Below are 20,995 nucleotides of genomic sequence, written 5' to 3'. Positions count from 1 at the left end.
TAACCCAGTCACTGATTATTAGAACCAACCCGTGCACTGGGCAAAGTACTATCGTGGTTGGGAATGGGTTTGATTTTTTCTACAAAACTCTAATTTGAAATGAAATATTCTTATAATAGAGAGAGAGACCGAACCTACCAGCAAAATAAATCACACCAGGGCTTTTCTGGGGAAGATCTCACAATGCTTTACAAGCAATAACTAGTTAGGCCTCATGACCTCCCTGTGAAATGTCACGATCATCCTTTGACAGCCTGGTAAACTAAGGCACACAGAGATTAGGCCATTTTTCTCCCACAGACACAGAACTCCTGGCTCCCAGTGAACGACTTCAACCATTTCACTTGCATTAGTATGTGATGAGGCAGATTTTAACATGGGGACTGACAGCACCTCGCACATCAGACTCGAAGTCCTTTTTTGTTGCTGAGTAACCAGTGAGCTTATTCATTACAGTTTAAAGCAGAACACTTATGACAAATCTCCAGGACACACTAGAGAAAGGGCTGAAGAGATGCACTTTTGTATCTCGGTGGCTCATGTAATACCTTCTTCCCTGCTCCTCACTTCTCAATAAAGCATATGATGTTTTATGGACCCACTCCATAAAATTCCTTTCCAGGCTCCTTTTCATTGCCTGTTCCTGAAATGAAGGAACAACAATTAATGTAATTGCGAAATAACTATGGAACAATAAAATACTGCGTGGTCTTCACCCCATCTAATAGCTGGCCTACATAATCAGATAAGAGTCAACTACAGATGCCAAGTAATGAAGCTGTTCTTTCAGCTCAAGCAGTGGAAGCTTATGCTTTTGCACCTAAAGATCAAGGGTTCCAACCCTACGGATACCCAACCCACGCAGTCAGTGATCATCATCATCATCAGAACTTGAATTCCTGTGATAGGACTCAATTTATATAAACACTTAAAATCACCTCCAAACACAGGACAGCTGGTCAGGATTTTATATATATATATTTTCACTCTATCACCATCCTTGTTCATTTATCTTCCTTTTATGTACTTACTTGGGCAAGTTTATACCGAGAACCTTGTGTTGCCGGAACAGTTCCCCTGTTTAAAGTCTGTGCCACCCCAGAACATGATTTCTTTGCAAAAGCTTCCTTCTGTTTCCTGTACAACTCTTGCAATCTCTGAGCTCTTGTTTCTCTGGCCTGCTTTAAAGACTTTTTCTCTTCTAGGTTTTTCTTCTTTCTCTCCTCAATCTTTCTGTGCATAAATTCATGCACTTCTTCTGGGCTGTAGGTGTGGGCTTTCCCTACGTTTACTCTCTTCTTAGCAGACTGGTTAACATTTTCCTTCTCGGACACTTTCCGTCCTGGGCGGTTTGAACCCTTACTTCTTGGAAGAGATGCACTTTTTCCCCTGCTGCAATTTCTTGGCTCTATTCCAGCTTTCATTAACAAGGACCTGGTCTTTTCTGTGCTGTAATCAGAGGGAGTGATGCTGCTGATTTCAGTTGAGGAAGGATAGGTTTCTGGATATGGCTTTGGATCTTCTGCCCTTCCTGTTGTGGTATCTTTCTGCAGCTTTGTACTTCTGTATTTCTCACAAGATTGGTTTTGCAAATGTAGATCCCTTAGTATTTGCTTTGCATCTCTGGTCAGTGCATTGCTGGCAATTTCAGTGGATCTGCCAGGTGCGGTTTGACAGCTTTTATGCGGAAGGCTGTTCCACATGTGATCGCCTCCACCGGGAACATCACTTTCTCTAGAGCTTTGTTCCATCTGTGGGGCTGCTATAAATTCTTTACCAGGTTCTGCGAAAACATTTTAAAGCAACAGTTTATTACTTTTGGAATGTATCATTTTCTGTATCGAACATGTCAGTCACAAAATCTACTTTCCGCTAACAGTCTGTCAGCATTTGCATTTATAACTCCGGCTTTTCTGGAGTTTACTTAGCAGTAAAACCTCAGCGCAGCTTGAAAATCACTGCAGGTTTTTACTAGAAGTCAGAATTGTAGGGGCTCTTTTTTTGACATTGCAGTGGTCCGCTATATGAATGATCTGTGGATTATGGACCTTCCATGTAAAAACAATTGAATACATAAGAGCAGTTGCAGACTCCTTATCAAAAGGCCCTTTAGATAACTCCATCTAAGGTCTCGGTTCAAACACAATGACACTATCAACTGGCCACATCTCCACAGCGGACAGGTGATATTGTAACTGTTCCAGGGGGCTGTTAAGTGAGGAGCTGGGGAATTGTAGCCATTTTTAATCTCGGGAACGCCTAATGACCTTGAAGAAACAATTTGTTTCATCTAGTTTCTGAAGCGGTGTTCAGCCACTATTTTTTTCTTTTTCTTTACCAAAATAAAAGACCAGGATCTCTCCCCTGCTCCTTACAACCCAGAAGTTACCGGTAACTGTACCAGAATCATTTTTAGGGGTCTGCTCTTCAGGTGTGCTCCCCAGCTTTGTACATTTAGGAGGTGGGCCAAGCAACTTTTTAACCAGCTTCTGACCTTCTCGCCATGCAGAAGCACCAATCCGTTTGGATCCTGGAAAACAAAATACAGATGGGGCTTTTCTTGCTTAAAAAATAAAAAGCCGGGGGGGGGGGCACTTCTAACTTTCTCATAAGTCCGTTTCAAGGGACCACACTCGGGATGTTGGGAGGAAAGGGGGGACAATAGGTTCCAATTAGAGCTAGTCCAAATTTTTCATCAACATTTTGACATTCATCAGACTATTTAAAAAAAAAATTGTAAGGCCGCTCAAATTTGCGACCTACACTCTCTATTCGGGCCCATTTACAGGGTGGGATAGCGCCATCTTGTGGCACCTGCAGGCATGTAAGAGGAAGTGGGCTAGAGAGAGACCTGGGGACTGACAGAGTTAAGCGGTTCTCCAGATATGAGACTGAACCCTATTTTTTCCATCATGTTCCTGTGACGGTTAAAAGCATTTTGCTGAAACCTGAGACTACCTGAATCCTTGAGGATACTAAATAAAGAAAAGCTTGTGAGTTTCCCAAGCCGTATCTATCGACAGGTGCAGCCGGGGCTTGGACGCAATGGGCTGCAGAAGGTGTTGGGGGTGTTAACAGCGTTGCCACCTGTCCTGGCTTTCCCCAGTCAGTGCTTTTTTTGAGGCAGCTGTCTGGGGAAGTTTGTAAGGGTGCTCAGTATATGCTTCCAGCTGTCCCGTCATAAGTGCTTAGAATCATCCCAGATGCCCCATTTTTTGCACCTCCGAGGTGGGAACCGTAGGTGTTTAATGGGACCATGATTTTTATTTTTGATTATTTCAACCTCACTAGAGTAAACACATTTATTTTTAAACAGGTGAGGATCAGCAGGATCCAGTGTAGAAGAATCAATGAGCCGTACAGCAGGAGAGGCTGTGTATAATGCAAAAATAAACGATGCAGCATGAGGCACGAATGAATAATTCTTCCTTAATACGTGGTGTCACCTAATAGACAACATTTATCAAAGTTTGACTTCATCATTTCAGATTATATTCAGGGGATGCCAATACTCCCACCAGCATAATTATGTATTTGTACCAAACACCTCATCAGCAGTGTGTGAAGTTGGCTAAACAGACGTATTTTTTCCACATGCCAAAGACCCCCTGAAGTTTTCTATGGACAAAAGTTTGTAACAAAGTTATGAAGAGGTTTGAAAGGGACGATTCCGTTAAGGTGAAATAGACACTGGGCCAGATTTACAAAGGCAGCTAAAGATGCAGATAGATGCCAAGTTGCAAAAAGCTAAAGCGTCCACGGATCCGTGTATGCTTTGAGCTGGGATGTGATTCCCAGCTGCAGGAGAACTGCTCCTGCTAGCTCTGATCGAGCTAGCTTGCTAAAAACAGAGGGTAGCTGCGAAGAAGCAAGCAGTGAGAGAGCCACCCCGGGTACGTTCGACACCAGAGGCGTGTTCTTGGGGCAGCTAGCCTCTCATGCTGCCGCAGCTACAGTGAGTATTTCTCCTTGAGCTGGGAATCACACCCCCTGCTCCATGTGTAGACATCCCCCACTGGCTTTCACTGGGAGGCAGGAGGCGCCTCACTGCCTTTCTAAATTCCACTAAATAAATCGGGCCCGTTATTAAAGCAGCCTTTTGGGAGATTGGCTAGTTAAGTGATTTTACACTAGCATAGTCAGATACGCTGGCCCAATATCTTGAAGTTGATATTTAAACAGGGTAACTGGGCCCAGCTCTATTGATTTCAATGGAGCTACGCCCATCTACACCAGGAGAACTTCTGGCCCTGTATCTGCAACACACACTCATTGCAACCCCCTAGCGCCATTCTGGAGCATCGGGTTCACCACTAACTCCTGGGCTCCTCTTTGCTAGACAACTGGGTTATGTTAGAAAACAAATCCGCGTAGCTAACGTTCAGCACGTCACAGTCCATGTAGCTAGGGAGACAGGAAGAGCACCACCCAAGGAATGACTGACATCACTTCCTGCAGCACCCTGTAGTTACTCTGGGCGGCTTACTGACCAGACCGCCCAAAGTGGTACCTGCAAACTCTAGCAACAGCCAGGGGGTTGAGACTCATCGATATTTTGAATGAATCAACTGTCTGGCCTATTCCTCTGTATAGTTTTGCAGTAATAGAAATGCGGGTGGTGGTTGTTAGTATGCAGTTTTAGAACTTAAATACCTGTTAGAGTTTCTCTAAATGCAACAGACAAAAACTAAAAAGGACTCTGTCATAAATATAAAGGGAAGGGTAAACCCCGTTAAAATCCCTCCTGGCCAGAGGAAAAATCCTCTCACCTGTAAAGGGTTAAGAAGCTAAAGGTAACCTCGCTGGCACCTGACCAAAATGACCAATGAGGAGACAAGATACTTTCAAAAGCTGGGAGGAGGGAGAGAAAACAAAGGGTCTGTCTATATGCTGCTTTTGCTGGGGATAGAACAGGAATGGAGTCTTAGAACTTTTAGTAAGTAATCTAGCTAGGTATGTGTTAGATTATGATTTCTTTAAATGGCTGAGAAAGGAATTGTGCTGAATAGAATGACTATTTCTGTCTGTGTGTCTTTTTTGTAACTTAAGGTTTTGCCTAGAGGGATTCTCTATGTTTTGAATCCAATTACCCTGTAAGGTATCTACCATCCTGATTTTACAGAGGTGATTCCTTTACCTCTATTTACTTCTATTTCTATTAAAAGTCTTCTTGTAAGAAAACTGAATGCTTTTTCATTGTTCAGATCCAAGGGTTTGGGTCTGTGGTCACCTATGCAAATTGGTGAGGATTTTTACCAAACCCCTTCCCAGGAAGTGGGGTGCAAGGGTTGGGAGGATTTTGGAGGGAAAGACGTGTCCAAACTACGTTTCCCAGTAAACCCAGTTAGAGTTTGGTGGTGGAAGTGGATATTCCAAGGACAAAGGATAAAATTAATTTGTACCTTGGGGAAGTTTTAACCTAAGCTGGTAAAAGTAAGCTTAGGAGGTTTTCATGCAGGTCCCCACATCTGTACCCTAGAGTTCAGAGTGGGGGAGGAACCTTGACAGGCTCTAAGCCCTTTTCCCTCCCCCAGCGATGTCTAATTTCAATTAAATCTTTATTTTGTTTAATCGGCACAATTTTTATTAACTACAAAAACTTATGTCAAAATCTGAGAACAGATTGAATCCCTGATGAAGGTGCCTGCCCAGAAGGAAACCATCTTAATTTAAATATTCTGCAATTATTTTTTGCTTTCTATGAACAGATGAATATTTTATAGCCGTTGCGACTTAACTTTTTGTTAACTACAGCAAATTTAAAATTCATCAAATTCCCAAGTACTTTGCCTCTGACCCCTAACCCCTCATTCATCTCTTCTTAGCCCTGGCCTGGCTTCTTCACTGACAGAAACTAATGGCCAATAAAGACATCCTGACACTGGCAGTTACAATGATGAATGTTTCATATAGCATGGTCTTATTATGACCCAGTCTCTGAGGAAGATCAAGCCATTTTTCAAGCAATCCATTAAAACAAAAAATGGAGGGAGAAGAAAATTATTTTGTATTTCATGCATTTTAAATAGCACTTTGGTAACAGAATGCACCACTCTACTACATTCATAACCTCATCTGCATAGTGTTAGATGAGGGATCCTTTTGCTTTTTTCTGAAGTCACATACCTTATACTCTTGATGGTGTTAAATACCCCTGCTTTAAATAATCTGCACATCGAGTATCCCTTGCTTGTTTCCTGCAAAGTTTCATAGAATCCTAGAAATGTGGGGCTGGAAGGGACCTCCAGAAGTCCGCAAGTCCAGCCCCCTGCACTGTGGCAGGACCAAGTAACCCTAAACCATCCCAGACAGGGCTTTGTTCAACTTGTTTTGAATGCTTGCAATGATGGGGCGTCCCTTGGAAACTTATTCCAGAGTTTACCTACCCTTCTAGTTCTATGTAGCCTAGCCCTCCTTTGCTGCAGATTGAGCCCATTACTTCGGGCTCCTGCCTTCGGTGGACACGGAGAACAATTGGTCCCTGTCCTCTTTATAGCGTATAGAATGTATCGGGAGACTGTTCTCAGGTTGCCCCTCAGTTGTCTTTTCTCCAGACTAAAAATGCCCAGTTTTGTCAACCTTTCCCCACAGGTCAGGTTTTCTAAATCTTTGATCGTTTTTGTTGCTCTCCTCGGGACTCTTTTTCCAATTTCTTCCCATTCTTCCTAAATTGTTATGCCCAGAACTGGACACACTATTTCAGCTGGGGCCTCACCAGTGCTGAGTAGCGTGGGACAGTTACCTCCTGTGTCTGACAAACACTACCTGTGAATATACCCAGAATCCTATTGGCCTTTTTTTGCAGCTGCATCACACTGAGAACTCATCCTCCGTTTGTGGTCCACTGCCCCCCCCCCCCGCACCCCCCTCCCCGATCCTTTTCAGCAGTACGACCACCAAGTCCTATGACTTTGAATGCAGCGGTTTCCAAACCAAAATGGTGGCATTAAATGGGCAAAGTGGCTTGATTTCAACAATAAAATGCTGTACTTAGAAATAGAGGTGAGGAGAGGGTGTGGTCTAGTTGTTAAAACTCCCACTTCTAACACTGACTTGTGGCAAGACCGTGGATAAATCATCCACTTTCTCTGTACTTCAGTTTCCCAGCCTGTAAAATAGGGGTGATGGTCCTTGGCACTTCTACAGTACCTTTGATTTAAGGAACACCAAATACTTTACAAGCCCTAATGAAGTAAGACTCAGAAATCCCTTTGGATGCAAAGTATTACTAAAAATGGCAAGGATCGTCCTATGGCAAGGATTGTCAATGGAGCATAAGAAAATGTACTGCTCAGCCTCCCCAGGTGCCTTTGGAAAGTCCAACCTATATTTATTACGGTCATAATACTTTGAACATCTACAGCAGCTTGTGCATACAGATCTGAAAGCACTTTGCAGCTAAACCTCTAAATACCGTTGTGAGGGTGTCCAGGCTGCAGCGGGACGGCAGCTATGCCACGTTAGCACCAGAGTGCAGATGTTTCCTACATCGACGGAAGGGGTTTTTCTGCTGCTATAGTTGATCAATCACACCAAGGCAGTAGCTAGGTCAACCAAAGAATTCTTCCATCGACCTACCCACATTTACCCTGGGGGTTAGGTCAACCTAACTACGGCGCTCTGGGTGTGAAATTTTTCACAGCTCTGAGCACTGTAAATAGGTCAATCTAATTGATAAGTGTAGACCAGGCCTGACAGAATGTCACGCCTCACTTAAATAGAGCCACTTCTGGGGTGTAGCCGGTCAGCTGTTTTAATAGTGTGGCAACACAACAGTTTAGAAGAGAAAGTAACTCAGACCATACCCCACTGAAACCAGAGAAAACTCCATTCTGCTTACCCAAGAGTCCATCTGTGTCGTAATTGGGCCATGGGTGTAACCAATATCCCTGCAAAACACCCCAGGGGATTTCAAATGACTATAACTGCTCCTAATCTTTTACTTTTACCCCAGTAGCTCAGTCCTGAGTTCAGTCTATCTGATAGACCACACGGCTTTCCTATCAGCAGACCACTGAAACTGAGCTTCTGCTTTTCTGCCAATTTATGCTACTACTGTTATCTCATCCTCCCCCCGCCATCAAATTTTCACCCCTGCCCTTATTTAACTATTTTGGCCACCAGTTCCAGTATGTCACTGCCTTTGTTACTTTTCTGCAGAGTGCCTTGTCCAATGGACCATGATCCTTGACTGTGGTTCCCAGGAGTTCATGTGTATAATGTACAGTATAAATAAACAACATGAGATTTTGCCAACTGGACATTTTCTTAAGCACCTTTGTCCATTCCCCCCCCCCCCGCCCCTTTTAATCCCTGTCATGGTCTCAGCCTAAATAATTTGCCTCTTTACCTTTCTCTTTCAATGTTTTCTCCGGGACAGAAGACTTGGATGAACTCTGTTCTTGCTTGTGCCTTTCATGTCTGCTTGTCATGCGTCTGTCTCTTTGGTCTTGACCCGTCGGAAAAGACAGAAAAGACTGAGCTTAGAAATGCAATCAAACTGCAAACATGACCCCTTTTGCTGATATACCAAACACTGTGAAATTAACATAGATAAGCTTTAGACAGTCAAATCAGTGGCAGGTTTCCACAAGCTGTCTTTTCATTGCCAACTGCATTCCTAGGTTGTACAGACAACTAGTGGGCTTTCACTCTTTTATTGTGCCATGCTTTGTAGAAGAATGGTTCAGACTTAATGCAGTACCGAGCTGCAACATTGAAAGCAAGATGGAGCCCGATCCAATTCACCCTGAAGAAAAGGGGGTCTGTCCACTGATCTTCCCCTCCCACCCCCACCCCCCAGGCATTTTTTAGCATCACTTCACTTTCATTCTCACTCTTCTTGAGGCCACATGTTGCTGCTATCCTGCTTTTGGGCAAGGACCAGCCCTTTGGAACTTATTCATGACTGTTTTTAATTGGCTAGAGAGGCCTCTTTAGTGGTGAAAGCACCCCCTGCTTCTGAACATGCTGCCAGACCAGAGGACAAAAGAAAGATCTCTGATCTAAACCTACGTCTTCTGCATAGCCCTGGGTCCATGTGATCGTGCAGGAACCCAATCGCTCACTGCCATAGCCATGACTCTGTTTTCATAGAATTCTAGAGGTGGAACTAAGGTCACCCTGGCCATGGCTGGGGCCTCTGCCCCCAGGATTTCTTTTGCTCTATCTATCTACCTTAGGTACTTATATGATCCCTGTGATGAGGCTTAACCCCCTAACCTGCAAGGCTAGTGAATACACCCAATTAGTCATGCGCTGCACCTCGGGAGGTGAGTAGCCAATTGGCTACCGGGCAGAACTAAGCCACAATAAGTAGACTGAAGGAACTCAGTTGCGAGGGGAGAGACTGCAGAGGAGACAGGTTTCTCTAGCTGCAAGGAGCCCAAGGCTAGGGGACAGAGAAAGATAATGGAGGCAGTGCACTACAGGGGCAGGGTAGGCTCCAGCCAGGGAAGCCCTGAGATACTGGTTTTGCAAGTACAAGGAAAGGACTTCAGTAGCTCAAGGGGGCAGAAAAATTATCCAGATTCATTTGGACTTGTTTGGGTGACCCCAGAAGGGGTTTGAACTTTGTAACTTGGTCACAGGGCTGCACCACAGAAGACCTGGAGTTGATGGCAGGCAGGAAACCATGGAAGATAGCGGCAATACCCCACACTGCTGCAAGGGGGCGCTCCATGGGTGAGCACACGCAACCATAACCCCCATGACTAGAGTGAACACCTCAGTGTTCTATGTATTTATCCTCGCAACACCCCTGTGAGGTAGGGCTGTGCTATTGTCCCCATTGTACAGATGGGAAACTTGAGGCATGGAGCGACTAAAGCCAGGTCTACACTGAAAAATCCACCCCCTGACCAATGCAGTTATACCGACTTAATCCCCGGTGTAGACAGCGCTATGTCAGCGGGACAACTGCTCCCATCGACAGAGCTATCATCTCTCGTGGAGGTGGATTAACTACGCCAACGGGAGAAGTTCTCCCTTCAGTATAGTAACATTTTCACTAAAGCACTACGCTGCAGCGTTTTAAGTGTAGACCCGCCCTAAGTGACTTGTCCAAGGTCACACAGGAATCTCTGATAGAGCAGAGAATTGAGCCCACATCATCTGAGCTCCAAGCTGGCACCCTAACCACTGAACCATCCTTCCTCTCTTCTTCAGTTGCTCTAATTTTAAATGACCCAAGAAAGGAGAATTCCACCACTTTCTTTGCGAAGAGTATTATCTCTGACTAGTGGAAAAGTTCTTTGGATATTCAGCCCAAATTTTCATTTGCAGAACTGATATCTCATGCATGCAAAATCCCCATTAGCAAATAGTCCCCTGTGTTACTAGCCGCACTAACCTGGATTCTTGTTTTTATAATCCCCGGTTTGTCTGGTGGTGGCCACATCTTCAAATTCTGATAGTCCAGTCTCTTCATCCGCAGAAGAATGAGCAACCTTCAGTTTCACAGCACTAAAACCTAAAGGAATGGAAAATTAAAGGAGTCACTCCACAGTGAGACACACAAGGGCTGTTGGCTGGTAATGATGTGTTCATGCAGTTGTTAAAAGCAGACACATACTTATCAAAACCAATTCCAGCTCATATCTGACCTTGTCCTGGGGTGGCAAGGCAACGTGGTTTCACGACTTAGTTTCAATCTCGCTTGGTCTTGTCAACAATGAGTGATCAAACTGTGTTTTAAACAGTGTCAGTCTGGACTGGTTTAAATTCTGTTTAATGCAGGCTCAGTAAAGATCCAGAGCTTGGCCCCTGTACAGATTAGGTTCCCCACAGAGAGGGCAATTGGTGTCAGTTGCAGGGCTTGGTTTTTGTGATGCTGATACCCGTCTACAGGGAACTGGACGGAGACCCAGCATTTCACTTCATGCAGGCCACTGAACAGCATCACGATGTAAACAGCTATTTCTGGGGAAAGCTCTCGGGGAACACCAGTGACTGTCAATGGGGCTGGGGCTCTAAATCCTATGATTGTTCAATTATCCCTGTGCACTAACTGAATTAATTGTTGGGTTCCATTAGCAGTTGGAAAGTATTAGTGTATGAATAAGACTGGTTGACATGCTTAGTGTTTCAGCCTGTCTTCTATATTCTGATGTAACCTTAATATTCCCCATCATCTGAAACAGCAGCCAGGCTAATCTAAACACACAAACATCCTTGCTGCTGAGTCTGGGCCATCATTCACTTGCAGAAACCTTTGACCTCTTAAATCACTCCAAAGCAGAGTGACAATTAACAGTGTACAATCCTCTAAGGCCAAGTTAGGCTTCCTTGTACCCGGCTTTGTGGCTAAAATTTGCTTTCAGAACCATTCTAGTTCAGCTGAACAAGCTGTTAAATCCTCAGTGGTGCATTCTGAACCACACAGCTCCTGTTTGAACTCCTTTGTGATGCCCCCTCCACACTGCTGTGCTGCCAATTCTCATGCACGGCCGGAGTCTCTTGCCATGGTTTTTATCTGACAAAGATTGATATCATTCGCAGGGAAGGCAGAGTGGATCTTCCATGCTGACAAGTCAAAAGAACAATAAAATGGACTGACCCTTCCTCTATTATTTCTTAGTAACACCTAGCTCATGTCTAGCACTCATCATCCATAGATCTTAAAACACTTCACACGGGAAGTCAGTATCAGCATTCCCATTTTACAGACAGGGAAACTGAGGGGCAGGGAAGTGACTTGTTCCAGGTCACCCAGCAAAGCAGTCACCCAGGAATAGAATCCAGCTCTCCTGAGTCCCTTTCCAATACTCTATCCCCTAGGCCACCCAAAAGAGGCAACTACCTAAGCAAGTTCTCTTATGTCTACCTGCGAGCAAAGCTCTGAAACCGAAGGGCCAATGAGTCAATGGTGGCCCTCCACTGACAGTGTGTGAAGCTGGTGGAAGGAGGATTCTGTATTTGTGGGGGAAAGTAGGAAACATTTTTGTGGCAGGTTCTTGATTTAAGTCCTGACTATGCAAAGCTACATAGAGGCTTGGGCATGTTGGAAAGCAAAGCTCCCAGGTGGATTAATGGGCAGATGGCCGGTTTCAGATGGAGAGTGGGGCGGAGAGAAAGGGAAGGAAGGTATATAAAATGAAGTACATGAAGGTGTGATGTGGACCGGATGGGATGATGTGGAAGCCAGGGGGTTAACTATGTAGTTCTCCTGACCACATGTAGATAGCACTAATGTGTCATTGCTCCTGAGTCCATTTCTTGGATCCCTATGCGTGTAAGGTCTGTAAACCTTCGTTACCAAGAGTCCAAAAGCGCAGGGCTCAAGGGGAGAGAGAAAAAGCAATGACAATATAAAAAGCCACCACGAATTGACCTTTTTGGTCACCATCCCTGTTCTAAAGTCTGGCATGGGGGGAGGGATAGCTCAGTGGTTTGAGCATTGGCCTGCTAAACCCAGGGTTGTGAGTTCAATCCTTGAGGGGGCCATTTAGGAATCTGGGGAAAAAATTGGGGATTGGTCCTGCTTTGAGCAGGGGTTTGGACTAGATGACCTCCTGAGGTCCCTTCCATCCCTGATATTCTATGATTCTATGATCACGGGCCCCACCCCCATTCCCAGCGCTGGGAAGCGGGGAGCTTCTGTCCTAGCAGGTGCTGGGCCTTGCAGGCTGCCGCTCTGCACAGCCCCGGCCTCTTCTCTGGCAGCGCTCAGTCGGCACCAGACTGGCACTGACCTCTGTAAACTGGGGCTGGAGGAGCAAAGGTCACTTTGCGAACCTTCCTCTTCAGGGGCCCTAGATGCAGCAGTTCCCCGGCGTAGCTGGCACTGGGCGGCTTCTCTTCCTGAACCAGACGTTGGTGTCGCTGCGTCTGCTCCCGAATTCTCTCTCTGAGCCGCTCTAGTTTGTTGTCGGGTGATCGTCTCCTCAGTCCCTGCTGCTTCTGAGCAATGGGACTATTGCAGGGAGAAAGGGAGCACGTGACAGGCGTGGCTGGCGGGCGCATGGGAGCGTGGCTCCAGACTGCACAGGGGGCGGCTTGCTTGCTGTCCTCCGGGGAAGAGGGCAGATGCTGTGGGGAGCAGTGAGCTCCCTCCACCTGTTCTGTGGGGCTCGTCTTGCCTGTGTTTATCTGGTCACTAAAACTGCCCCTGCTTGTCAGTACGCTCAGAGTCTCTGGAGTAGATTGAATGCCAGTTTCAGCTCTGCCGCCTTGGGCTTCCGTTCTGCCGGGGCTGCATGTTGCAGAGGTTGGCTCCCTACCGCAAGGCAGGTGCATCGTTCTGGCTGATCCATTCCTCACAGCCTGGCTCTCAAAGGACTGGCTCTCTGGCCAAGCAGGAGAAACACTTGCACAATTTCCCCTGTTTTGAGAGAAGAAAAAGAGCCTGAATGCACTGAACTCTGGGGAATTGAATGATCAAACGGCTAATTACGTTTCTTACTTCAACGCTAATTTGAGTTTCTATCACCCGCCTCTGGTGGAGGATCTCAGAGCTGCACAACAATCCTCATTTATCCATATAACAGAGGGGGAAACTGAGGCACAGCAGATCAGGACTTGCCCAAGATCACACAGCAAGTTTTGTGGCAGAGCCAGCATTAGAATCCCAGCGATCACTGCTCTGACCTCTTGGCAACACTCACTCGCTTCATAGTGACAACGGCGAGAATACCCAGTCCTCCTAATCCAGTGCACAAATCCCTACCACTTGAGAAAAAGGGGAATTTCCCTGTTACCCATGAGCAGCCTTGGGTCTCTGACACACTGAACAGTTATGCACTACTGCCTTCTCCTGCAAGGAGCCATATCTATTGCTAAGTTCAATATTTGCAAATTAAAAAAAGCAAGGAGCAGTGGGAGAATCTACCAAAAAAAAAAAAAAAAGGCAGAGGAAGGGTGGGGTTATTATAAACTCTGGTTAAATTATTCAGGTAGGCTCATTAGGAAGATTAACTAGTAAATCCGCACGCTGGCTCAGCATGCCACTGGCCTTGCTGGTGAGATTTCCTAGGGAGAAACAATTTAGGAGCTTTAGTTCTTTTTAAAAAAAAACACAAAGTTTTGAGCTTAAGAGACTTTTGCTCTTTATGGGTGTCTGTATCCAAGGACCTAAAAGCACTTTCAAAATCTGTACTAATTAGCCACTCCCAGCCTGAGAAGCAGATATTGGGTGTAATTTACCTGCAGGATAGACAGCTCTCCCCAGTCTTGATTTCATTTGAAACGGTTTCCTCTTGGCCTCTGTTACTGTCTATAGCACAACACAACCAAATCAGTGAGAGTCTGAAGTTTTTCTTGAATTAATATTTAAGTTTGGCTGAAGAGAGCACAATAGGCTTTAGTGGGAGGTCTGTGGAGACCAGATCTGGCCCTTTAAACACACCAGTACAGTTTAATCTGTGAGAAATAGTACACAGTAACAAATCTCTGGAATGGGCCAGTCTTGACTTGGCCCAGCCTTTGTGGTTCTGGACAGGGCTGTTTCTGGGTTTGCACAAGTCAGTTTGCTCTTTGGTGTTTCAGCAAATAATGGCCTCAATCTCTCTCCTGCACTACTCAGAACTTTTGTTTCAGTGTTGGTAGCACTTAGTGTGTGTGCTGTCAACTCTTTCTAGGCTTCCAGGAGCAACTGCCACAAAATGAGGGTGAAATGGTGAACCCCTGAAATAGATGGTGGGAGTGGGAGAGCATGCATCACTGCTCATTGTTTGTACCATGGTAGTGCCTAGAGACCCCGTTCACAGAGCAGAGCCTCACTGTGCTAGGCGCTGTACACACAGGAAACTAAAAGGGCTCCACAGAGCGCACACAGTCTCCTCCTTTTACAGCACCTGCGCTGTGGCTCTGCAGCGGTGTGCACCTTACACACAGTGTGTAGCACTGGCAGCAGCAAGGAGGAGCAGCCTTGGCCACCCCACTGCTCACTCAGGCTCCTGCCATCACGACAGAGGGGCTGCAGGGCCAAATCTAAGCGAACACACTGGGCAGTGAAGTGGCTGGTGCTTCTGCTCCAAGCCACTGCTGTGGGACCAGTTCCTGCTTCAGGGCTCCCCCTGGGGGCCTGCTGGGCCTTGGCCCGCTTCCAGCAGGCTACGTCCCCTCTGATGAATGGGGAGTGACACAGCACCTGGGCAGGCCGAGCTCGAAGGCAGGATCTGAGCATGGGACGGACTTGGCGGGCAAGGCCCTGGGGCCAGCGGCTGCAGCAGGGATGGCTGTACAGGGATTAATGGTGTGTACTGTGGGAAAGATTTCTGGGGTCACCTCTGCACCTGTGTGGCAGCTGGGCAGGGCTCTGGTCTAGGGCTATGCAAAGGCGGGCAGCTAATACACTCAAAAGCGTTCCCCAGCCCCAAGCAACACAGAGCCTGAGAATGAGCTCACTGGACTGTACGGAAAGGTGCCCATTGGGTTCACTGGGTTTTGACTCGGATATATAATCTGCTGTTTGTAGGGAACGTTTGTGCCCCTAGTTCACCCTCCTCTCCCATCCCGACTAAGCCTTTCTTTGTGATCTTTCTCAGTCCCCTAGATCAGTGCAGAGGGGTCCATGTGAAGCCCATTGACATCAGCAGCGCTCTGTGTGAGTAGGGTCTGACGTCGTAGATCCGAATGCAGAATCTGGGCCTTAGGGAGGAGGACTGTTCCGCTTGTTTCAATGGAGCGTGCATCTTGCCCTCCATTGCTGTCACACTGTGTTCAGTGAACTTCTGGGCTTTAATGCTGCAGCCAGTGATTGGAAAGTCTGAGAACCTTGGTGTCCGTTAAACCCCAGGACTGAATCTGAATCCTCATTTCCCCTGTCTAATGGTAACTCTTGTTGGGAAAGAAAGGCAATTCCTCTTCAAAAGCAGTCAGCAAGGCAAAGTATCCATTCCCTTGGAACAGATCGGCTCCATATGTCTCTCTTGCTTTTCCCATTAACAAGACAAGAGCCTAGGAATTAAGCTGTTACCTTGAGAATGGTGCAGTGCCCTGGTGCTTTGGGAAGAAATAGCACCCCTAAATACAAGAGAGTCAGCAGCTTCAATTTATTTGAGCATCATTTATTTGATGCATCCGATGAAGTGAGCTGTAGCTCACGAAAGCTTATGCTCAAATAAATTGGTTAGTCTCTAAGGTGCCACAAGTACTCCTTTTCTTTTTGCGAATACAGACTAACACGGCTGTTACTCTGAAAGCAGCTTCAATGTTTTCCTGCCAATAAACTCAGTTGTGAACGTGAAAAGAAAACCAACAAACTGAGTTCTTGTCACTTTCTGTTTTTATCAGTGATCTGGTGAAACTCCCTGCTTCCTTTCTTAGCCTCTTTTGGCTTTTAGAGAATGATTTTAAAGGCTCTTTGCTGCAATAAAAGTGTGTATTGACACAGAGATAACTGTCCAGCTCTAAAATCCTAATGGAGACGAGTCATGGGTAGTTTTTATCTTGATATTGCTGTTTGAGATTAACACCATGCTGCCCGCCTGTGCCTTACCTCCACAGATTCCCTATACCTTACATCCACTAGGATTTCACCTCCTTAGTTACAGCCCCCCGCCAGTTAGTTCTTTCTCATTAAGTGCTGTGTAGCTTTCCCCTTTGGCTGATTGTCTGCAGTAGAGAGGGGAAAACAATCAATCCCAGCATTGTTTCTCCAGTAAATCAGAACTCACCAGGGCTCCTTTCACATGGTAGCTTTTTCCTGGCTTTCTGATCTTTGGCATAATTCCAATCTTCGTGGTCAAATTTGTTTTCAATCCTCTGTAACTGTAAAAAGGCAAATTTCCCTTTCAAAAGGGACATAGGATGTATTTCTCTGGTTGCCTTTTGCTGGTATATGTTGCTTCTCTGATTAATCTTTTCCTCCCGGCTACTCTGTGCGTAAACACTGGCATGTCTAGGCATGTTACCTTTGGTATTTTCTACAGTTGGAAGGAATGCAGTTGACTGGAAAGATAAGAGACGACAAACAACTCTCTCCATTATCTACGCTGGTAGGCCTAATAGATTTTTAAAAATGTATTAAAGCCAATGTTAAAATTATCTAATACATAGGTTAAGGAAAGTGTCTCTACATCTGGGTATAATGCTAAACCCAGTTCTGATCCAGCTTGTGTGAATCAGGAATAGTCCTACGGCAGACGTGATACCAGTGATCCTGCAAACACTTATCTGTGTGTGTAACTTTACTTAGGTGAGAGTAGTCTCAGAAGTCAATGGCACTAGAGTTAAACATATGCAGAAGTGCATGCAGGATCTGGGCCTACCCTATTAATATCATGCTTCACTATCGCCAGAGACGAGTCAGGTTGCCAACCTTCCAGGATTGCCCTGGAGTCTCCAGGAATTAAAGATTAATCTTTAATCAAAGAGTATGTCGTGTAATGAAACCTCCAGGAATGCGTCCAACCAAAATTGGCAACCCTAGCAGACGACCTGTACCTGCCGATAGTGGGGGGGCAGAGTGAGGGAAGTGGCTTCAGTAGATGTTACTGAGCGTGCTCAGGGAAGCCAAGCAGCAATTCTGGGGGAGGCACGTGACCCATATGTATGCACCCACTCTCCCCCACATGTCGCCTCTGATTATTGCCATAATAGCAAAAGACGACAGAGCTGGAGATATAGGGTGAAGTCAGTAGGGTCAGGATTTCAGCCATCATTCAGGCAAAACTTCGTGTAACCAGAGGCACTTTCCTTAAGAGTCAGAGTTCTACAAACCTCACTTACCACTTCTTTGGCTTTGTGAAGACTCTTCCACGCCAAGGCCACGTCTGGGGAAAGAATAAAGATACCAGTGATGCAACAGCACACAGGAATACCTGTCCGTGAAAGAGCTCTGTTCTGTTGAGCTGATGCTCACTGGGCCAGCTTGCGAAATGCTTCCTCAGCAAAACTTCCACCCACGTCCATGGGGAATTTTGGCTGCTTAAAAACTGAGCTGGGTTTGCCACCCTTATTCCTGTTGGATTGAACTTAACTTTGATGCCCATTGGGCTACCTGTGTGAAAGCAATTTTGCAAGATCAGGCCCAGCATCTACTTATCAAAAAAGTACATCAATTTTAAAAAACCTGTGTTGAAGTAAGGTCAATATTCAACCCCTTCCCTCCCAACCACATGCACGCTTGGGGCTGACCTTGGCTAGTTACATCAAGGTAAAAACTTCAGTGCCTTGACTCCACTATCCCAGTGTAAAATCCTAGTGATCTCAGTATAAAAACACACCTATCTTTTGCAATGAAGACACAACCCCGACAGAGAGGGTGAAATGGTAAGAAGGATTTATAAAAAGTGATTCTATTTTTGTCACCCAATCTCTGTCTTCATCTTGTAAATATTTAGTGATGGTAACTACACACCACAGGCTTGTTTTAAGTAAAAATCTTTGGTTTAAAATAAAAATAGACCTATCTTTCACTGTTACTATACAGGCACTGGAAATGTGTAAGCCAATTACCTGCTAGCGGGGTTGATTCTTCAGCTGCAACTGTGCAGTCCACTTTTAAAGCCATGCTGCAAGTTTGATTAGCTGGCGTCCACCTCTGGAACATTCACAAGAATGTGCTACTCATTGGTGACAATTGAACACACTTCTATGCTTTGGATATGTTTAACAGTTTTCCCTTGTTTACAAATGCTGATCATCAGTAACGACACTTAGTATTTAAAGAGCACATTGAAGACCTCTGCGGTGTTTGCAAATGACTATTTTCATTAATCTTCTCAATGCCTCATGAGGGATGGAAGTGTCCCCATTTCACAGGTGGGGTACAGAGGGTAAATGACTCCGGATACCATGGATGGTCAGGTTTCAGAGTAACAGCCGTGTTAGTCTGTATTCACAAAAAGAAAAGGAGTACTTGTGGCACCTTAGAGACTAACCAATTTATTTGAGCATAAGCTTTTGTGAGCTACAGCTCACTTCATCGGATGCATTAGAAACTAGGTGTCCCACTTACTTGCTTTAGTCACTAGATTATGCCACCATTCCAAAGCAGTGACACTAAGGGACTTAATTCCCCTCCTCAGATCTACCCAACCAGTCCCCAGTTAACCAGTCTGGTACCTTACTTGCCTATAGTAACATCATTCATGCTTTTAACAGCTCCATGGCCAGTGGGATCTTTGTGGTTCTTTGCCCAGGAGCTGTGCCAAGATTACATCCCAAATGCACCATTTCTCTCCAGCCATTCACAGAAGCACTTTAGAGATTGTTCATCTCTCCAGACTGATTAACCCCAGCACCCCACTCCCAGTGGGCTTGGGAGAAAAAGCCCCCGAAAAGCCTCTGAGTCATCTCTTTTCTAGCTGCTCCTCCCCTGCCTGTCCCCCAGCTGCCGAGCTAACCTGCTGCCATTCTGCCTTCATCCAGCCAGCCACTTGATGTGTAAAGCTGAAAGGAAAGATAAACTTGACAAATGAAATCCAAGTCCCGCCCCTGGCCCCTCCTGTGTGGGCGCCACAAGGGGCGGGAGAGACAGAGCAGCAGGATCCCAATGCACACACTTTGTTTGAACTCTCTTTGGTGGGTGGCCAGAAGTGACAGCACAATGCAAGGCTGCTAGGGGACTACAAGAGAACAAACAGCAAAGCTATTCATTGACTACAGAGCAGCCTGAAAGCACATCTCAGCTTGCAAATATGTGGCAGGGTGCCAAGGGCTTTTCTTTAGAAGTCGTTATCCACCCACAAAGACTGACACCCTGCTGGTGAGCGCCCAGCCCCTGCCCACTGCCCACTACACCACTTAGGAAGGAACAATCTACACACAACTACAAAATGGAATGGCTGGCGAGGTGATAGTACGTCTGAGAAGGATCTGGGGGTGATAGTGAATCACAAACTGAATATGAGTCGTCAATGTGATGCAGATGCAGAAAAGTCTGATGTCATTCTGGGGTGTACTAGCAGGAGGGTTGCATGTAAGACATTGGCGGTAACTGTCCCTCGGCACTGGTGAGACCTAGAATCCTCATCACTGGAGGTTTTTAGGATCAGGCTGGACAAACCCCTGTCAGGGATGGTCTAGGTTTACTTGGCCCTGCCTCAGTGCAGGGGGCTGGACTTGATGACTTCTCAAGATCCCTTCCAGCCCTATGTGTCCATGATTCACTAATGTGTGGTAATCAGGAATTCAGGGCCCAAGATGGGCAGAAGGCCTGGAGCTTTCAGACTGGCAGAGAATACTGCACTGGGGGCGGGCTCACACTCAGCCTGGAGGAGTTTGCCCAAGCACCAGCTAGGATGAGCCATGTGCCCCCAGAAATCCTTGCTGTAATGGAACGAGTCCCCATCTCAAATCAAGCCGTCTCCTTTGCTTCTTTTTATGGGCCTGTCTCAACTCTGATCCCTCCCTCGGTGACAAGAATGAGAGGGTTTGTCCCAACAAACCAGGAGCGTTGGCACTGCTGAGCCTTTTGATGTCTAACGTAAATCCCCAGCTCCTGGAGAAATATGGAGTAAGAATCCCAGCTTTTATGTAGGGGACAAAAAGTCCGTTTCTAGCCCAAATGGCTACTGAGCCATGACTGCACCCTCAAAACACAGAAATTAGTAGGCAAAGAGACTCCCAAATTTATTTATCGTGATTTTAAGCCAATGCCATGATTTCCGGGAGGCCTGGCACCTGGTGTTGGAACACTTGCCATTGACAGTACTCCGCTTTTGGGGGATTGTCTGATCTATCTTTTAAAATCTCTCTGGCATTTCAGACCAAAGGGAGGGAACAGCTATTGTTTGGCAAACAGCAGATGGCGCACTCCGCCTGCAGAAAGAAAGGTAAGAGAGCAGTTTAGGGGCTGATGAGGTCTTCAGTCTTCACTGTGAGATCTAGGTTGCTGGCTGGATTTGGATTGTCTAGTCCCAGATTTAAGAACCTGTAACTGGGAGCTCTTAACTCATTCCCTTGGTGTAATGCTCCATCCCTACACACACCATTTTTGCTCATTTTATTACGATGGTGCAAATTCAGTGCTCAGGAAAGGCACTGACCTACCTGAATCCTGGGAAGCGGGAGGGGGGAGTTCCCCAGAACAGTAAAAGGCCTGCTCCCT

At 46.0% G+C, this 20,995-nt stretch overlaps 1 protein-coding gene across 1 annotated transcript in view; it reads right to left on the bottom strand.

Annotated features, from left to right (window-relative positions):
* Positions 1-19,304, bottom strand: part of CCDC187 (coiled-coil domain containing 187) — a 71,392-nt gene extending 52,088 nt beyond the window's left edge. The window contains exons 1-11 of the mRNA XM_084649699.1: positions 19,290-19,304; positions 18,400-18,484; positions 17,671-17,714; positions 16,617-16,710; positions 14,143-14,212; positions 12,693-13,321; positions 10,352-10,471; positions 8,351-8,449; positions 2,402-2,530; positions 1,032-1,783; positions 549-643 (exon numbers count right to left, since the gene is read on the bottom strand). Of these exons, the coding sequence (XP_084505825.1) occupies positions 549-643; positions 1,032-1,783; positions 2,402-2,530; positions 8,351-8,449; positions 10,352-10,471; positions 12,693-13,321; positions 14,143-14,212; positions 16,617-16,710; positions 17,671-17,714; positions 18,400-18,454 (2,087 nt within the window). The 5' untranslated portion in view covers positions 18,455-18,484; positions 19,290-19,304. The remainder of the gene's footprint in view (positions 1-548; positions 644-1,031; positions 1,784-2,401; positions 2,531-8,350; positions 8,450-10,351; positions 10,472-12,692; positions 13,322-14,142; positions 14,213-16,616; positions 16,711-17,670; positions 17,715-18,399; positions 18,485-19,289) is intronic.
* Between the last annotated feature and the right edge of the window lie 1,691 nt (positions 19,305-20,995).

This window comes from Lepidochelys olivacea, assembly GCF_965140295.1.
Source record: "Lepidochelys olivacea isolate rLepOli2 genome assembly, chromosome: 16".
In the NCBI taxonomy this organism is placed as follows: domain Eukaryota; kingdom Metazoa; phylum Chordata; order Testudines; family Cheloniidae; genus Lepidochelys; species Lepidochelys olivacea.
The sequence above is the reverse complement of the archived record's forward strand: the minus strand, read 5'-3'. Positions and strand labels throughout refer to the sequence as shown.